At 44.8% G+C, this 20,628-nt stretch overlaps 1 protein-coding gene and 1 long non-coding RNA gene across 2 annotated transcripts; one reads left to right on the forward strand and one right to left on the reverse strand.

The window, feature by feature from the left end:
* Positions 1-4,358: 4,358 nt before the first annotated feature.
* Positions 4,359-11,707, forward strand: LOC133385691 (uncharacterized). Its single transcript, XR_009762935.1, has 2 exons — positions 4,359-10,437; positions 10,717-11,707. It is a non-coding gene; the product is annotated as an uncharacterized LOC133385691 (long non-coding RNA).
* Positions 11,708-18,499: 6,792 nt separating this feature from the next.
* LOC133386146 (olfactory receptor 51G2-like) lies at positions 18,500-19,468 on the reverse strand. The gene has a single exon (XM_061629750.1). The coding sequence runs from the start codon at positions 19,466-19,468 to the stop codon at positions 18,500-18,502; it is 969 nt and encodes a 322-aa protein (XP_061485734.1).
* Between the last annotated feature and the right edge of the window lie 1,160 nt (positions 19,469-20,628).

Below are 20,628 nucleotides of genomic sequence, written 5' to 3' on the forward strand. Positions count from 1 at the left end.
CTCATTTTTGTGAAGTTTCCTCTTTTGAAGTCAAATGTGACCGTGTTGGATTTTCTTGGCAATTGGCCAGTTACATGTATGTTTAATTTAATAGCACTGTGGTCACTGCTCCCAATCGGTTCAACAACACTTACATCTTGCACCAGGTCCCGGTCCCCACTGAGGATTAAGTTCAGGGTTGCCGTCCCTCTGGTCGGTTCCATGACCAACTGATCTAGGGAATAGTCATTTAGAATATCTAGAAACTTTGCTTCTTTGTCATGACTGGAACACATATGCAGCCAGTCTATGTCCGGGTAGTTGAAGTCACCCATTACTACCACATTTCCTAGTTTGGATGCTTCCTCAATTTCATATCTCATCTCCAGGTCTCCCTGAGCATTTTGATCAGGGGGACGATAGATCGTTCCCAGTATTAAGTCCCTCCTGGGGCACGGTATCACCACCCACAACGATTCTGTGGAGGAGTCTGCCTCTTTTGGGGTTTCGAGCTTGCTGGATTCAATGCCTTCTTTCACGTATAGAGCGACTCCGCCACCAATACGTCCTTCCCTGTCCTTCCGATATAGTTTATATCCAGGGATAACCGTATCCCACTGGTTTTCTCCATTCCACCAGGTCTCCGTTATGCTCACTATATCAATGCTCTCCTCTAAGACCAAGCACTCCAGTTCTCCCATCTTGGTTCGGAGGCTCCTAGCATTAGCGTACAGGCACTTGTAAGCAGTGTCTCTCTTCAAGTGTCTTTGGCACTTGTGGTTAGGCCTGTGGTAATTTTGCTCTTCTGAATTTATATCCTGTGCCCCTGCTCTCACAATGCCTACTTCTAGGCCTACCCCTTTTAAAATTTCATCATTTCTTTGGTTTTTATCCCAGGGGGGAGGTTTATTCCGAACCGGACCTTTCTCAGCTCCTGTCGGGTTTCCCCCCTCAGTCAGTTTAAAAGCTGCTCTGCTACCTTTTTAATTTTAAGTGCCAGCAGTCTGGTTCCATTCTGGTTCAAGTGGAGCCCGTCCCTTTTGTACAGGCCCGGCTTGTCCCAAAATGTTCCCCAGTGCCTAACAAATCCGAACCCTTCCACCCGACACCATCATCTCATCCACGCATTGAGACTGCGAAGCTGGGCCTGTCTGGCTGGTCCTGCGCGTGGAACCGGTAGCATTTCAGAGAAAGCCACCTTGGAGGTCCTGGCTTTCAGCATCCTACCTAGCAACCTAAATTTTGCTTCCAGGACCTCACGGCTGCATTTCCCCATGTCGTTGGTGCCAACGTGCACCACGACCACTGACTCCTTCCCAGCACTGTCTACCAAACTATCTAAACGACGGGCGATATCCGCAACCTTCGCACCAGGCAGGCAAAACACCTTGCGGTCTACACGCCCATCACACACCCCACTGTCTATGTTCCTAATGATCGAATCACCCACTACAAGGATCCCTCCACCCCCTGGAGATATATCCTCGGCACGAGAGGATAGCTGCTCATCCCCCAAGGAATGGGTCCCTTCTAAGGGATCGTTTCCCTCTTCCTCAGCTGGATGCTCTCCTTCCCCGAGACCATCGTTCTCCATGATAGCAGGAGAGCTATCATCGCTGGAGTGGGACACAGCTATAACGTCCCTGAAGGCCTCCTCCACACACCTCTCTGCCTCTCTCAGCTTTTCCAGGTCCGCCACCTTGGCCTCAAGGAAATGAAGTCGTTCCCGGAGAGCCAGGAGCTCATTGCACCGAGAGCACACCCACGAATTCTGTCCAACAGGCAGATAGTCGTACATGCTGCAGGCAGTGCAAAACACTGGAAAGCCCCCACACCCCTGCTGGCTTCTTACCTGCATAGTTTTGTTTAAGGTTTATTACGTCAATGGGTTGGAGACTGCGGTTTAGTCAAGGTCAGGGAACAGACGGGCAGAGTGGGGGGCCCTGGCCTCCTCGCCCTGCTGCCGAACTTACTCTGCTGCTTAACTCGCCTTGACGCTTCGTCAGCTGGGGCTCCCTCTAGCTCGTGCAGCAGGCTCCCTCGCTAGGGTGCTCTGACTTTATATGTGTGGCTTTATATGTATTGATCCAGTTTTCATTTTTGGAAGACTTTAAGAGGTGGGTGTGTTTCAACCTTATATCGCTATAGATCTGCAATTCCATCATCACCACTACCACCCCCATCATGATGATTTTCTGTAATTTATTCATCTTTATTGTCTTTGGAAATACGATATTCTGTGCAATCGGGACTGGGCTCCCACTGGGAGGAAGGGCAGGGTATGAATGAATGAATGAATGGTAAACATGAGAGGGGGCAATAGATGTAGCTACAGACTATCCATCTGACCAGATGAGGCAATGCCCAGTCACCTGGGGACCTAAACATCTGGTGCTATCTGGGCTGGCTTGCTAGGTAGCCCACTTCCAGGGGAGAAATGTGCAGTTACCACAATAACACACGGAACCTGCAAAGAGCAGAACTTTATGTTCTCCTGTGCGGTTGCCGCAGAAACTTTGGACAGCCACAGGAGTCTCAGCTGCACATAGAAGGGCTGGGCTTCGGAGGGGTCATTTCGTGTCAGAGTCCCTGCAGTGCCTTCTCTCTCAACTTTGCCTTTACACACAGGTCATGCATTGCGCATTAATTTCAACATTCCCAACTGGGGCAAACGACCTCATCGACTGCCAACTGCAATATGGCAATTATTACATCACCAGTGATGTCTCTTCTGTGAGGTGCTATCCTTCCCTGGCCCATTAGGACCATCGAGCATGGAGGAGGAAGGAGCAGGCAGGCTTGAAAGGATCACCTGCTCAGGAAGAAGAGATTGTTGCAGAAAGAGGATGGATCTCTCTTTTCAGGGAATGGATGGATTTTCTTCTCCTGACCCAGTAGCCTTCTGACCATCGACCAGGCAGAGCTTGGAAAAGTTACTTTTTTGAACTACAACTCCCATCAGCCCCAGCCAGCATGGCCACTAGATTGGGCTGATGGGAGTTGTAGTTCAACAAAGTAACTTTTCCAAGCTCTGGCCAGGGGGAGGTCATTTGCTTCCATGCCTGCTGGCTCCCTCAAACCGCACACTGGGATGGGGATCTCTTATTTGCGGGCCCACTGCCTTCCTTCACCTTCACTCTCTTGTGTGTGTGTGTGTGGTTTCTTTTTTAAGCCCTGGCCCGGTGCCTCCTTCCTTGCAACTCTGGGGGTGGTGTTATATTTGGTATCTCCTCTTCCTCCGGGGCCTGCTGGCCATGTTCAGCCCAACCCTAAGAGTCATCCCTTCTCTTACTTCCTGGCCAATGGGCTTCCTTTACCCTCACCCTCGAGGAGGTCTCTTCTCTTAATTCTTGGGCTCCTTCTATCTGATCCCCTGGCGGTTCTCTTCTCTTGCTTCCTGGCCCGCTGGCCTACTTTACCCCAACCTCGGGGCTGTCTCTTCTCTTACCTTCTGACCCACTGGCCTTCTTTACCCCAACCTCGGGGCTGTCTCTTCTCTTGCTTCCTGGCCCGTTGGCCTCCTTTACCCCAACCTCGGGGCTGTCTCTTCTCTTACCTGCTGACCCAGTGGCCTTCTTTACCCTAACCTTGGGGAGGTCTCTTCTCTTACTTCCTGGCCCTCTGGCCTCCTTTACCCCAATCCTCCTTAGAGGTCTATTCTTTTAATGCATGCTGGCTGCTCTCCTCTTCCCCTGGTCACTTAATTTCAACTCCATTGGCCTCCTTTCCTGACTCCCTGAGGTCTCTTCTCTTAGGGGATGGCATGACTCTTACGGTTGGGCCAGCAGGCCTCGAAGGAAGAGGAGAGATACCATGCCCAGAGTTGCAGTGAACGAGGCGCCGGGCCAGCGCACCAAACCACACACACACATACAACAGAGTTTAGGTGAAAGAAGGCAGTGGGCCAGGAAATAAAAGAAGAGATCCCCATCCCAGTGTGCGGTTAAAGGAATGGCACGGAAGCAAATGACCTCCGCGAGTGTGGGGTCAAAGCGGAGAAAGAAATGAGGTGCCAGGAGTCATCTCTTGAGAAATGTGCCATGGGAGCCAGCATAAAATGGTGTCCTTGGGCAGCAACAAAAGAGGTGACGGGACTCTGCACCGGTAAGTAGCATTTCAAAGAAAGCACTGTAGGAATGACAATATATTCATCCCACATATCTCCTTCCTGGCCTACTAGCCTACTTCATCCCCACCTTCGGGTAAGTCTCTTCTCTTGCTTCCAGGCCCACTTGCCTCCTTTCACCTGTTACACTGAAGTTTGAATTAAAAGCTTTTCTGTACCTATAGAAATGTTGACAATACATGTAGAATGATGACAATGACCTTTGGTAAATTGGCAACATTAGGTCGTTGTCCATTTGATAGCACTCAGCAAACTGAAAAGTATCAAACAAATGAACAAGCTAGCAGCTTCATTTCTTATCTGCAGTACAGAGTGTAATGACTAACCCCCACCTTTGGAATGCATGTGAAACTGCCTGGAAACGGGAACCTATATCTGTGTTACTGTAACTTTTAGACCTCACAAAGTGACATGAGTCTATTGTGAGCTTTCCGCTTTGCAAAACGTATAGATAATAAAATAGCTTTGGTTATGATTCAGAGTCTCGCGTTGTGTGAGTATTGGGGTTCTCACCCAGTGGAAAACGAACCTTAAATTCTAGTGTAACAGTTCTGGTGACTCTGCCGGGACCCCTTCTGGTTAACCTCACAAGTACTTGCACCGCGCCAGAGAGCTGGGGAAGAGTGCTCCAGGCTGTTTTTGGCCTGACCCCAGGGCTGGGCAGACGGAAAGCAAGTACTATGTGAGTATTGATTGAGGGCCCCTATAGAGACTTGAACGAACCAACGCTCATCCAGGGGGGCGGCCTGCTGAAAAGCTCAGGGGATCCTGGGGAATGTGGAAACTCCCAATTGACTCTGAGTGTTGAACACAAGATGAGTCAGATTTTTCTTGAGGAAACAGGTGAAAAACTCAAAAATTGAGACCAGGCGCCATGTTGAAATGGGTTTTAGTTAAATTGTGTAAACTAAGAAAACTATGAGAGCTTTGAAATGACCTGAGGGGGGAAACCCTGGGTATATGGGATAAAGTTGTTGTAAATGTTTGTATGAAATGGTCATGCGCTTGTGAGAAAAAGAGAAAAAGCATGGTTGGGCATAAGATGTGTATGAATTGAGTACTCATGTATGAATGTGTAAAGGTTTCTTGAAGTGTCTGTATAAAGGTTTTCTGTGGAAATGTTATAAGAGAATTGTTCCCCCTTGGCTATTGCTGTTTAAAACATCTCTGCTTGCTGCCTTTGTCTTTCACAAGACTTAAAGAACCTAATCTGTTTCTTTAGTAATCTTTGAAGTTAGTGTGAAGAAATTTGCTCTGTTTGTTTAAGCAAGTGATTAAGAGAGGTGGTCCTGGAAGTTTGGGGTTTAGACAGAAGGTTTGAGCTACGTAGACAGTGGAAAGGTTAAAGAGACGGTGATTAATTGTGATGAGTAAGGAATGTTTTGAGCAAATTAGTGAGTTGTTTTTAGGGAGAAGAAAAAGAGAATAATGTTAGAGTCTTTTTTCCTTTGATCCATTACGGGGTTTAGTTCTAACACTGCAGCTCGTTCTCTGGGTATGTGTGTGTCAGTAACCCCTCCTTCTCCCCCCCCTTGGCAGGCAAGCAGCCAAGAAGAGTCAAGCAGCTCCATGAAGCCTGATATAATTTTATTATATCTTCTAAAAGTTTAATCTTTTTTATCCCACTCGGCTTTCCTGGCAGAAGCTAGGAATCTCCTTTATTTCACTTGTCCGTCTTGATGGATAAATGTTAACAATGCTTGTTTTGTTTTTATAAAGGAGAACCTTCAAGGTCTCCCTTTTGCTCTCACCTTGTTCGGAGAAGTTCTTTCAGATTGTTTTCTCCATTGACTTTTTATTTTGCAGCGGTTGAAAAAAACAACAATTGCTTTGTGTTAAATGAATGTAGTGTTTTTAATCTGGTGTGTTTTTGTTTGTCTTTCTTGAAAAGAATTGCAAACAACGACATGTGTTTTTGTATGACTTTTGAGAACGTCTTTTTAAAGGCTGGCAACATTTCTTTTGTAATGCAGCATAATTTGGAAAAACTGGGGGTCATCATTTGGGAACTGGGAAAATTTGGCAAGAAAACCAGGCTTGGGTTTTTCAAATGAATCCAGCCTGCAAAAACCAGAGGTCTTTGGTACAAATTCTGTAGCTACGGGGAGAGGCAATTCTCTCCTAAAACAGGGTGTCATGGATCACAGTGCAAGACCTTCTTTGGCACAAAAGGAAAAAGAAACAGTTGAAACCAGGAGGGCTCCTGTCTTTGAGCAAAGTCCTATTAATGTTCTTAAAGGGGAACATACAAAAGCATCTTCTGAAAGTGCAGGCCCTTGCTTAAATGCTTCAGAGTTACTTGAAAACACACAAGATGTGCCCACTTCCATGGAAAAAAATACTGATTTGAATGCTTCCCTTGGGTATTCTTTTCCTGAGGAACAATCTCTTGTTGGCAAACAGCCTTTGGATCAAAACAAGACTCAAAGTATAGAGCTTCTAGCTTTGGGAAGAGTCTATCCAGACATTGAATTTACTTTGAAAATTAATACAATTTGGCTTCCAAAACAGCAGTTGGTTTCTGATGCCATTTGCATGCAAATAGACAAATTGCAAAGCCCTGATTCCAACAGGGAGTTGCCTTTTTTATTGTCACACTTTGTGCGTGTAAATTCAGGCACTGGTGCAAATGTGTTATTGCATGCAGTCCTTCATAAGCTGAGTAAGAGAAACTCAGAGCAATTGATCTGCAAACAGGGTGTTCACTGGTGAAATTCCCTGACGTGGTACAAATGAAAGCACAATTGTATTTGGAATGTTATCTACTAACTGTGCTTTGTTTTGCATTTGCAGTAAGAGAAATCCAAAAGAGAAAGATCCCATATGTATCAGAATTAAGCACAAAATTAGGGAATGGAATTTTAGATTCAAATGCATTACACAAAAAGATGCTTGTAGAACTAAGTATTTTCTTTGGGCTTCATTGAAGGTAAAAGTTTTATAGTCAAGCAGTGGAAGGACAAACTGCTTGATGTGTTTTCTCCCTCCAGTCTTAGTTGTGTGCATGCATCCTAAATTCAGGACTTTATTGCCCAGGATGTACAGTAATATGGTATTCTTTAATGGGCCAGCTTAAAGGGTGTGATATGTATGTTTTGTTTTAACTATGCCAGTTCTTTTCAGCCAAGTCATGACCAACAAGAAGAATTTGGGAAATTGTAAAAGGCCTTAAGTTTAGTAGCTACACAATGTTCTTTTTTATCACAAATGCCGGCTTCTCTTCCTTCCTCTTGCAAAGAGAAACTTAATTTTCCTCTCTGGGGCTCCTTTTCCTGTTTTTCCCAGTATTTCTGTATCTTTCCAGCAACCTCTGCACATGATCAGAGGCTAGGGAAATCGGTTATGTGTTTGTCTGTCTGACATCTTTTTACAATATGACCCGGTGCAAGGTATAAAGCAGTCCAATTGTCTCGTCCAGAAGCCTCAGCTGTGGCCATAAATGTGTGTTGTTTTTATATTTTCCTTCCTGCACTCAATCATTTGTAAAGGAAGCATTTTAAGAACATAAGAACATAAGAAGAGCCTGCTGGATCAGGCCAATGGCCCATCTAGTCCAGCATCCTGTTCTCACAGTGGCCAACCAGGTGCCTGGGGGAAGCCCGCAAGCAGGACCCGAGTGCAAGAACACTCTCCCCTCCTGAGGCTTCCGGCAACTGGTTTTCAGAAGCATGCTGCCTCTGACTAGGGTGGCAGAGCACAGCCATCATGGCTAGTAGCCATTGATAGCCCTGTCCTCCATGAATTTGTCTAATCTTCTTTTAAAGCCGTCCAAGCTGGTGGCCATCACTGCATCTTGTGGGAGCAAATTCCATAGTTTATTTTCTCCCAAGGAATGTTTTCTTTTTGCATGTGTGTCACAGGAGATTTTATTACAGGCGTTTTTGACTGGAGCCTCACAAATTATTGATATCCTTGCCAAAAATATTTAGCGGTAAGGGAAAAGTGGTGGTGTTTGGCCATCTGGCAGGTGGTACATGGCCATGGGTATTATTCTTTTTATGTATATATATATATACCCCCTATGAGTTTTGGGCTTGAGTATGCTGTTTTGCCATGGAAAAAGGGTAGGTAGGCATATATGGTATGTACAGATGTGTACAATAATAATGATGTGGAAAAATAACATTACAATTTAGTGTTTGGCTATATACACATGTTTTCATATCTCATTCAAATAATGAGTGATTCTATATTGGGTCTTATAATGTGTGAGAAGTAGTAATTTCCTGGGTTCAACTTTTTCCAATTCTTGTAGCAGTTAAAGCAAAGAAAAAGGAGGCCTGGATACACGCAGCATGTGTAAAAAGGACATTACATCCAATAGATGCCTTCTCAACCATGGGACCCTGATGCTTTGTTTTCCTCAGAAGGACTGTTTTTAAAGGATCTGATGAATTCCCACCTCGACATGCCAGTGGGAGAAAAGGCATTTCTAAAAGTCACACGGGGGAGGTGGGTTCTGAGAAATACAGTCTCCGTACTTTTTCCTTCCAGAAAGAAAGCTGCTGCAATAAACTGTTTTTCTCATCATTTGAATTTCTGATTAGCATCAGCAACCCACAGACTGATCAATTAAGCTGACTATCTGATCTTTTGAAGATGAACTTTGTACAAACCTGCAGTATGTTTTAAGACCATGATTTTAATTGTAATATTGAATGTAACCATTTATGCATTGTGTTTTATGTGACTATTTAAGCATTGGCTGTTTTTTCTTACATAGTTTAAGTGTTAAGAATGTTTTGCTCTTGGGATGTTTTTGGCCTTTTAAATCCCTCGTGAGGAATAGTGCAATGCCCAGGAATTGCACCAGTGGGCTATAATTAAGCATGCAAGATGGGAAACAATTAAAGAAATGAATCAAGTTCAACTATTGTATATTCTGGACATGGGTGCATGTGCCTTAGAACATTTTGTGATTATGTTGTTATTGATAAGTGTTATATACAACCTATGCTAAGATATATCAATGGATGCTTTGTGGTATTGAGGAAATAGTAGGATGTGATTTTTCATTTAAAGTCCCTGTATGAATCATCCAGAGAATAGATCTGTTTCAACACCTCAAACCCATTGCATTAGGTTATGGCCTAGCTGATCTCCAGAAGTTACTTTTTCATCCTATGTTACAGAAACAATTAGAAGCAATTAAACAAATGGGAGAACAAGCTACACGTCAGATAGCACATGATTGCTATACAGTCACTTACATTATAGATAAGTTCTTATAGATAGAGACACACAGATGGTGGAATTCTCTTTGGTTGGGGTGAAGACGCCAAAGAAGGTTTAATTCTTATAGTGCACCCCATTGTGGTGATTTTGATATTTTAATTCTGGTCTTCGTTTTAAGGGCCCTTGTGATATGGATTCAAACTTAAATGGCACAGATACGCCGAATGGAAGTCAGCATTGGAGTCTAGGGGCAAGATAGTGACTGAGAGGTGAAAGGACATCTGTATGGGTATGCCCTTCACCGGGGAAGTGTAATAGCTCGGCTAACCCTATTTTGGTTCAAGTGGAATCTAGGAGGTGCAAGGCCAAGAGCTATAGCTTCCACCCCAACTCTCACACATGCCCCCACCGGATGGTATGACTAGTAATGCGTTCCAAAGGTTTTGTGCAAAGAAAAACAAGGGCAAAGTTAAACGCTGTTGCATAAATGTTATCTTATTCCTTTGGCAAATTTCCCTCACCTACAGTGAATCCCATTGTTCGTTAGAAAGAGCCTTAGTTGTTTTTAGTGTTAATTAAAAGCATACATGCAGATATACACGCACGCATATGAGGTTTTCTGGCCTGACTTAATATAAAAAGCATTCAGGACAGTGAAACCTTCCTGTGTTAGAAACCCAGGGAAGTTAGTTTTTCATTTAAGGCAATAGGTGGTTCAAGGCTCTCCACAAGAGGAAATTAACGGTTTCCCTGCCCTAAATGCTTTTGGGGGAGGACTGTTACACTGAAGTTTGAATTAAAAGCTTTTCTGTACCTATAGAAATGTTGACAATACATGTAGAATGATGACAATGACCTTTGGTAAGTTGGCAACATTAGGTCGTTGTCCATTTGATAGGACTCAGCAAACTGAAAAGTATCAAACAAATGAACAAGCTAGCAGCTTCATTTCTTATCTGCAGTACAGAGTGTAATGACTAACCCCCACCTTTGGAATGCATGTGAAACTGCCTGGAAACGGGAACCTATATCTGTGTTACTGTGCTGCTGTAACTTTTAGACCTCACAAACTGACATGAGTCTATTGTGAGCTCTCCGCTTTGCAAAACGTATAGATAATAAAATAGCTTTGGTTATGATTCAGAGTCTCGCGTTGTGTGAGTATTGGGGTTCTCACCCAGCGGAAAGCAAACCTTAAATTCTAGTGTAACACACCCATACCTTTGTGTCTCTTCCCTTACCTTGAGGCCCAATGGCTTCCTTTACCCCTACTGTGGGCTCTCTTCTCTTCTTCTGGTCTCCTCCTCCCCTGTCCTGGGGTTGCTTATCTTGCTTCCAGGCACTCCGGTCTCCTTCATTCTGCCCTGTGGTCTCTTCCTGTACTTGCTATCTCTGTTCCATAGAATAAGGTCTCACACCAATGTCCTCTACCATAGATTCCAAAGAACAGCCATGGATTCTGCAGCAGTGAAGACATCTCTGTCAGAGTCTGGGGATTCCACTGAGATTGTGAGAGAGTCCATTTGAAGCTTGTTTGCTGAATTACCTTTGGAATCTCACCTTCCCTGAAACAAATCAAAGGTGATCCTGCAATTGCGTGGCATCGGAAACCTGTGATATCATCATCGCACATGCCAATGAACAATTTGTATTCACCAGTCATCTTTCAAGTTCATCACTGATACAGGGGACTTTGATTCCAACACACAGCCAAAGATTTCCACAGCAGGCATTTATTGCTGGAGAAAGATTGGTTGAAGACAAAGCTCTTCCTCCTACACCAGACAACAGAACTGTACAAATGTAGGGATGTTTCCATGCTCCTGTACCTTCTTTTGGATGAAGCTCTGAAGCGGATGAAGCGGATGAAGCTCTGAAGCGGATGAAGACATTCTTGAGGAACGCTGTTTCAGATGACAGCCTTGGTAATGCTGTCAGTTGAGAAATGACTGAGCAAACTTTGTATATATGACATCATGAGAAATCTTCTGAAGAATTGGAGGATAGGGGTGGCTGTAAGGGGTGGTGGAGGCCACAAACCAATCAATAAATAGCCAAGTGCAACAGCATGGAAACCTTCTGCACCAATGCTCCAAATAGTGGAAAACTTGGAGGAAAGGGGTGGCTGTAAGGGGAGGTGGAGGCCACACACAGTTTCTCCCAGCAGAGAAGCAGCTGTGGCAGCAGGGACCCCTTCTGAACCAAGGCAAGACTCTTTAAGGAACCTTGAAAAGAAATGCTAAGCAATTGTACTATTGCACTGCTTAAGTGTCTACTGTTTCTTGAGAAGGGAGAAGGAGGATAGAGAGAGAACCAGAAGAGGTAGAAGCCACACACACTTTCTCCTCAAATATCTCCTCAAAAAATGTTAATAAAAATAACCAGGATTAAATTAACCTGAAAAGGAAATAAATGTATTGATAAATACTTTTTGACTCCTTTGCCTTTTTCATTTTATGATCTGTACAAAGTCTGGGTTTATTTATTTATTGCATTTATATACCACCTCATAGCCGAAGCTCTCTGGGCGATTTACAGTTAAAAACATTAAAAATAAGTATACAAATTTAATACCATACCAAATTACAACCCATAAAAACCGATTGGCAAGTTAAAAACGTGCTATTTAAATGCTGTTAAAAATGCCTGGGAGAAGAGAACAGTCTTAACCTGGCGCCAACACTGTTATCTTTTCAGCGCCAGGAACACCTCATCAAAAAGATCATTCCATAATTTGGGGGCCACCACTGAGAAGGCCCTCTCCCTTGTTGCCAGACTCCCAGCTTCCCTCGGAGTAGGCACCCGGAGGAGGACATTTCATGTGGAGCGTAGTGTACGGGTGGGTTCGTGTCAGGAGAGGCGTTCCATCAGGTATTGTGGTCCCAAGCCGTGTAAGGCTTTATTGGTTAAAACCAGCACCTTGAATTGGGCTCGGAAACATACAGGCAGCCAATGCAAGTGGGCCAGAATCGGTTTTATATGTTCCAACTGTCTGGTCCCTGTTATCAATCTGGCCACTGCAATTTGCACAAGCTGCAGTTTCCAAATGTCTTCAAAGACAGCCCCACGTAAAGTGCATTGCAGTAATCTAACTTGCAGGTTACCAGAGCATGGACAACTGAAGCCAGGTTATCCCTGTCCAGATAGGGGCATAGCTGGGCCACCAACCGGAGTTGGTAGAAGGCACCATTCTCACCAGTGAAGGAATGTAGAAAGCACCTCCCCCAAGAATTAGCATTTGCACCTGCACTTTTAAACTTGTTCATAAACCACCTGGAGTTTGGAGGCAAGCAGTGAAGTTTCTTTCTTTGCTGGTGACAGCAAATTGGTCAAGGTGTTTAAAACAAAATTGGAATGCGAAAAGTCACAAAAGTATTCTTCACCAAACTGGGTGAATGGGAAGTAAAATAGAAAAGGCCATTCAATGTAAGCAAATGTAAAATGATGTATATCGGGGCAAACCCCCCAATTTCCAGTATGAGCTTATGGCAACTGAACCGGAGGCAACTGACTAGGAACTAGACTTTGGGATCATAGTGGATACCTTCATGAAAATGCCCACCCAGTGTGTGACAGGTGTGAAAAGGACAAATGCCACATGAGGGAACATTAGCAATAGGACTGAAAAGAAAACTGCCAGGATCATAATACCATTATTCGAATCTATGGTGAGCCCTCGCAAAGGATGGAAAGATCGGTCATTTTCGGTTCTCTCCATTTCTCATTTTCCCAATCTTAAATTCAGTTCTCCACATTTCTGCAGCAATTTGCAGGGTTGTTTTTTTTTAAATCTTCAGGAAAATTCTCCAGCAGTTTAGTGAGAATTTCTCCTACTAAATATATTTTGTAGGCATTTTCACCAATGTACACATTTCTGCAACCAGTTTCTTGTCATAAAATGCATATTTGCATGTTATTTTCACTCCTGTGTTCATTTGTATGCACACTTTCACCTAACATATGCCCTTTGGTAAACATTGTTTGGTTAGTGAACTGTGATGCAAAATTTGAATAAGTATGAACTTGGAAGGATGGCTGTATTTCAGTCCTCATATTGTTTCAGAAAGTGTGAATTTGTTAGAAATGCAATCTGAATTGAATTTCTCACCCATCCCTAGCCCTCCCTTGGAATACTGTACACAGTCCTGGCTGCCTCACCTCAAAAAAGATATTGCATTGTTGGAAAGGGATCGGAAAAGGATAACCATGTTGGTCAAGCGGTTGGAGCAATTTGCTTATCAGAAAAGGCTATAGCATTTGAGGCTTCTCAGTTTAGAAAAAAGGCAACTGAGAGGGGACATGATAAAAATGTATAAGATTATGCATGGAAAAGCAGGTAGGGAGAACTTCTCTCTTTCTTACAAGACTAAAACTCATGGACATCCAATGAAGCTGAATGTCAGAAGATTCAGGACAGACAAAAGGAAGTTCTTTTTCATGCACAGCCCAGTCGAACTATGGAAGTCACTCCTACAGGAGACAGTGATGGCCACCAACTTGGCTTCAAAAGAGGATTAGACAAATTCCTGGGGGATACAACTACTATGAGCCACAATGGCTGTGTTCTGCCTCCATTGTGAGAGGCACTTTGTCTCTGAATACCAGTTGCTGGGAATCACAAGCAAGGAGAGTGTTGTTTCACTCAGGTCCTGCTTGTGGGCTTCCTATTGGCTTCTGGTTGGCCACTCTGAGAACAGAATGCTGGACTAGTTGGGCTATTGGCCTGATTCTTATGCTCTTATTAGCCTATGCAAATTCTATGCAGACCTGTGTCTCCTTTTGGCCTCTTGCGCAAGTGACCACACTATCTACAGCAGGGATGGGAAGCCAGTGTTCCCAGTAGTGTAGTGGCAAATTCAGAAGTGCAGGGTCCCTTCATGATAGGCACAGCCACACCCCCTTTTCAGATTATCCATCCTAAATTTATAGAATAATCTGGCTAGGCTTGACTGTTGCTTTCTGCTTCTCTACCACTGTCACCATTTGACTGTCCTTTCTCACTGTCAAAGATATTGCTTGAATTACTGAATGTACTGGTAGCTGAGATTTACTTCCACACTGACAATGGGCAGTATCCTCCAGTTCACTTGAGGGCAGCAGATTAGCCTTCTCCTACAACAGCAGACATCCCTAAGAGCCAATCAGCATGAAAGGGGAGAATGTTAGCTACTACAAAGAGTCTTCTCAGTGGATATCTCATCTTCTTTTACTCTGATTGGCTCCAATCAGCAAAAAAGGACAAGGAAGCTTGTTAGAAGACTATTCTCGGTGTCTAATTGACTCCCCTTTCATGCTGATTGGCTCGTAGGGTGCTGGAGATGTAGGAACCCTGCTGGGACCTGCAGATCCCAGCCCTCCTCTGAGTGACAACCTTTCATGTACTTGAAGAGTGCTATCCACTTGCTCTATAGGCATTTATTGAAAACATTTTAAGAAATCATGAGCTGTGCACTGGGGTAGGTGAGCAATATGTATATAATATAGAAAGAGACAGAATTAGCATTTTTTTTAAAAAAAACAAAGACAAAAGGTGTACATAAGGAAAATTTAGTGCGTTCTGCTTGTTCTGTTCCAGTATTGGCTCCTTTTTGCAGTTCGTATTGAAGTTTCTGTTGTAGAAAGAAAAGGATGCTCTTTGTTTCCAAATCCCAGTATTGGATCCAACCCAACTGCCTAGAAGGTAGTTTATTTAAAGCCTAGGAAAGGAAATGGCTTTTGGAGGGGGGAGGGGAGGGCTATTGGCACCAAAATTTCGTGTTCTCTGGGGATGCATTCTCTCCCCAAAACTCTTTGTGTGGCTGTGTGATCATTAAAACCCACGCTTTGCCCCAAGGAAGCAATCTCTCTCTCTCTCTCTCTCTCTCTCTCTCTCTCTCTCTCTCACACACACACACACACACACACACTCCCCTCTTGTTGCCTGCCCGCCCAAAGATGGAGAGGGCCAGTGCTCAGTTGCAGAGCAGCTGCTTTAAATGCAGAAAGTCCCCAACGGCAGCACCTCCAGCCACTCCCTGCCTGAAACCCTGCAGAGCTGCTGCCAGCCTGTGTAGGCACTGTCAAAGATCCATCCCCCTGGGGTTCCTTACCCTCAGTACTCCAAGGGGGTTCTTTGCTTCTGAGAACAGTCCCCACCCCACTGGGTTCCTACTTCTCAGGCACACTCCTCTCTTTGCACAGAAATAATTACCCCTGGTATTCACTGCCACCACCCTTCTTTCTAAATTCGTCCCCTGAGTGAAGGGACCTCAGAGAACTATGTGATTTTAGAGGGATTTACCCTCACTAATCAATCCTTAGTTCCAAGCCAATACACACCTTTTATACAAAGATTGTTTATTTAAGAGTAGATACGTCGGTATATACAAAAGGAGAAATAGTAGTTTGATTCCTTAAAGCTAATCACCCTCAGGCGGGCTACACACGGCCATTGACATAACAAAAGGAGAGATGTTCAATACAGACACGAAACAAAAGAAAGACTTATCCTAACTAGGATCCTATACTTACATCCAGGTAACTCTATTCCTTCGTGGAGCAGCCGGGTTCCCAAAAGGCTGTCCCTGTTACACGTCAGAGAGTCGAGGTAGATGGAACAAGAGGGAACTCCCTTTGAAAGAACCTTCTCCATATTTATGGGTTTCTTTTCCTCAACAAGGAAGGGGAAAAGTAAATAGTCATATCCCGCCCCTGCTGGGGATCCCTTCCTTTGAAGTCTTTGAAGATTGAGGGAGCGAGACAGCAACATCCTGGCGTCCCGATCTACAATATCCCCTCTTCCTGACTTTTAATCCCAGGAAGCTGATAAGGAACAACACCTAACAATCAGTTGCATTTCCTTGCAAGGTTGTAAATTGCCTGTCTGACACTGAGCTTCGGATCTTCCCCAGTAGGGAATCTTAAGGAGGCCACAGGCTCCCAGAATTCTCTCTGGTTCCCTCACTTCAGCTTGACCAAAGTTAGCTATTCTTGACAGGCACTGCTGAGCGAGATGGGCCAAAGTGTGCCAAATTGATAAGTTGGCCCTGCCTGTCTCCCATCGCTGCTGGTTTGCTGTTCACACAGACCCCTCCCCATACACACACACACATATATGCATGCATTCATACCCTGCAAAGTGGTTGGGCCAGTGTAATCCAGTCCAGCTAGAGGAGAGGTCATGGGGGGCTTCAAAGCCCAATGAATCATTGGAGGAAAGGCATTGCAGGGCCAGCCTGCGCAGGAGTGATCAACCCGTCTTTAAGATTCTTCCCAGGCGAAATCCTCTGGGGCCACCTGTCCCCATGGGAAGAAGGAACCTCTGCTACCTTTGAGTCTCCCAGCAGGTACCTGCTTTAATTGCCTCCCTCTCCTGGCCCCAGTGGGAGACAGAGTGGAGCTGAGAGTCAGAGGCACTGCCTAGAGAGTGAAGCAGCTGGTGGAATGCGTTTAGAGCAGCTTCTGTGGCCCTGGTTATTATAAAGTTGCTTTTACAGTACTCTGATTATCCCCCCTCTGCCATTTGATCTTAACTATGCCCCAGATTAGACTTTGCTGTGGCTCTTGTCCCCTGCCCTGAAATCTCTTTGTTCCCACCCCACACAGAAGCCCAAAGTCTGAAACTGTTGCCCCCGCTTAATTATCTCCAGCAGCTGGTGGTTAGGGGACTGGCGCCTACCTACACCATGCTGGCTTTCTGAGGACTCAGAATGTCTCTCCATTGTCTTTTTAACTTATTGTTTACATTTAAACCAACCAATCCCAAGAAGTTATTTGGCCCACTCCGAGCCCAGGGGGGACACAACTCCCCCATTTGTAACACACACAGACCTCCCAGAGAAATGGCTGTGTTGTGTACCCCAAACAACAGGGTTTTGTGGCACTTTAGAGACTAACCAAAGATTAACCAATTGGCAAAAACTTTAGACCAGCTTCTGTTGCTCTGGTTATTATAAAGTTGCTTTTAGAGTGCTCTGATGCCCCCACCCCGCCATTTGATCTTAACTATGCCCAAGAGTCAACTTGGGCATAATGAGCCCACCTCATCTGAGGCCTCTGAAGGGGACTCTAGTCCATGAAAACTTGTCCCATGCTGAATTGGTTAGGCTTCCTATAAGGTGCTACACAACTTTTTGTGGTCGTAACAATTCCACCAACACACAGTAGAAAAGGAGTCAAAAAACCTTATTAGAAGCAAAGCAAGACCTTTCCCTCCTGGGCATGGATGATTCTGTGTCAAGGAAACAAAATCCCATGGCAGGCACCAAAGGTGCAAATTTGCAAGTCTGTCATTTTGGACAACTAATTCTGATTTGCCAAACTATTAGGGATGGACAACGTTCTAGGCAGAGCACTAATGTTTTTAACGTTTTGTTTTAATGTATATTAATTCATTCAAGGTGCTGGTTTTGACCTATAAAGCCTTACACGGCTTGGGACCACAATACATGATGGAAGGCCTCTCTCGATACAAAACCACCCATACACTACGTTCAAGATCAAAGGCCCTCCTCTGGGTGCCTACTCCAAGGGAAGCTCGTAGGCTGGCAACAAGGGAGAGGGCCTTCTCAGTGGTGGCCCCCAAATTATGGAATGATCTTCCTGACAAGGTGCTCCTGGCGCCAACACTGTCATCTTTTCTGCGCCAGGTCAAGACTTTCCTCTTCTCCCAGGCATTTTAGCATGTGTTTTATACTGTTTAATTTTTAAATTGTGTTTTAAATTGTTTTTATAAGATCTGTTTTTAAATTGTATTTGTTTTAATGTTTTTAGTTACTGTAAACCGCCCAGAGAGCTTCGGCTATGGGGCGGTATACAAGCATAATAAATAAATAAATAAATAATGTCTTGATGTTTTAATGTTTTAATTATTTTAATGTGTATTTTTATGATGTTTTAAAGTGTTTTTAGTGCTTTTGTTTGCCGCCCTGGGCTCCTGCTGGGAGGAAGGGTGGGATATAAATAAATAAATAAATAAAAACAACAACAACGACAACCAAGCTCTCTAACTGCCAGAAGTCTGGCACACTCTCCTTCTGGTTTCTGAGATTTCACTTGGCACTCGAAGAAACTTGCTCTCAAGAATGCTGTTTTACTCTTGAGTGTTGCAGTCATGGCCATGGGGAATGCACATCGATACAGGTTCTTGATACAGGTACAAAGAGGGGAGGGGATGAGATGGGGGGACTTGAGCTATTGGGAAGGGCAATGGATCCTGCACAGGGCTGGCCTCCCTGCTCTTCAGCCTCCTGAACTGACCCGTTGGCTCAAGAGAAGCTTTGCAGCTATTCTTTTACGCACCTCCTTCATTTTGACACAGTACAGCACAGGGTTTAGCAAGGGCGGAGCCAGGAAGTGGAGGTAGGACAACAGGACATGGAGGAGGGGTGGGGCTTGGAGTTTGAGACGGGTGATTAATGATAACGCCAGCATGGGGGTGTAGAACAGCAGGACCACAGAGATGTGGCAGGCACAGGTGTTGAGAGCCTTGAGGCGCTCATCTGGTGAGGTGATGCCCATAATCGTCTTCAGGATCCAGACATAAGACAGGACTATGAGCACTGGGTCTAGGCCCATGGTGGAGAAGACCACAAAAAGGCCGTAGATTCCATCCCTGCTGGACCTGCGGCAGGCCAGCTTCATCACGTCTGGGTGGAGGCAGTATGAGTGGGACAGGATGTTAGTGTGGCAGTAGGCCAGCCTCTTGAGGAGAAAGGGGATTGGCAGGTGCAAGGCCACGCCCCGAATGCCAATGGCCAAGGCGACGTGGGCCACCCTGGAGCTGGTCAGGATGGAAGCGTACCTCAATGGGTAGCAGATGGCCACAAAGCGGTCAAAGGCCATGGCCAAGAGCACAGAGGACTCCATGATGGAGAAGGTGTGGATGAAGAAGAGCTGGCCAAGGCAAGCCTCCTGGCTGATCTCTCTCAATCCAAACAGGAAGACACGGAGCATCGTTGGCAGAAGGGCTGTGGACAAGCCCAAGTCACAGGCAGCCAGCATGCCAAGGAAGGCGTACATTGGGGAGTGGAGACTCATGTCTGTGAGTATGACCAAGAGGACTGTCCCATTGCCAAGAGCAGACAACAGATACGTTGTGCACACAGGGAGGGCCAGCCAATGCGGAGCAGATTCCAGTCCAGGGAAACCCATCAGGAGGAAAAGAAGCCCAGGGAAGGTGGTCGTATTATGATGAGTGTGATTACTCATGGTTGATGGAAGGTCTGGCAGCTCCATTCTCTAGAAAGGGAAATGAGAAGCAAATCAAAAGCCATTGTACATTTGAATGGTGGTTTTTTGAAGTCAAGGGTAATAATTTTAGCTCTTTCATTGAGACTTTTAACTACAAAAGACAACATGTGTCCACAATATATGACTTGCAAAAGCAGCAAACACAATCTCCATGTCACCAGCATCTCACAGATGATATCACATTTCAAATGTTTCCCAGGAATCAGAGAGCTGTGGTTTGGCTCAGCTGGGCAAAGCTGGTTACAACAGACAAGCATTTAATGTAAGCAGCGGTGGCCCAGAAGGAGCTGAGCAGAGCTGCACTCAAGAGGAATGAAAATAAAACTGCAAATCTCATAATGATCTTATGTAAATCTCATTTTAATCCCCAAAGTATTATTATTATTATTATTATTATTATTATTATTATTATTATTATTATTATTACATCACTTACTACAGAAAATTCTTAGTGACTATGTTAATATATTCATCTAATGAAGTAGGACCCAGCACTAACACCCTGGGTGCCTGCAAGCATGTGTGTGTGTGTGTGTGTGTGTTGTAGTATGTACCAGCAGCGGTTGGACCTGTGCAAGCTACTGAGCTTCCTATTCCTGGCCCACATCAGGTGGGCTCTGCTTTGACCAAACGGGCACCGTCATTTCTTTCTTGATAGTGTTCCGCCTCCCCCCGATTAAAGCAGCTCACAGTCATCAAAACATCATCACATTAGTAAAATCACGGAAGAAAACAACAGCCAAAAACTGCACACCACCTGCAGCCCAACCACTGCAGGAGCCTGCCGAAGAAGTCAAAGGCAGCTTAAAGAGACTTTTAAAAAAAGTGGTGTGAGGCCCCTTATATAATCCCCAAAACTTGCGTTTCTGCTGTGACTTGTCGGAACAAAATCCTTACAAGACGTCAGAGCCGGGCTGCTGGATCAGACCAAAGAGATGGGTCCATCCAGCCCAGCATTGTGTTTGCCACAGGGACCCAGAGGAAACCCCAGGCAGAGCTTGAAGGCAACAGCCCTTCCAGGTTGTTTAACACACTGTGTTAATCTGTGTTTTGACTGAGCTTTCAGTTTTCAATACTTTTAAAAATTGCAATTTAATGTTATTTTGTGAATTGCTCAG

This window comes from Rhineura floridana, chromosome 5 (genome assembly GCF_030035675.1).
Source record: "Rhineura floridana isolate rRhiFlo1 chromosome 5, rRhiFlo1.hap2, whole genome shotgun sequence".
Lineage (NCBI taxonomy): Eukaryota > Metazoa > Chordata > Lepidosauria > Squamata > Rhineuridae > Rhineura > Rhineura floridana.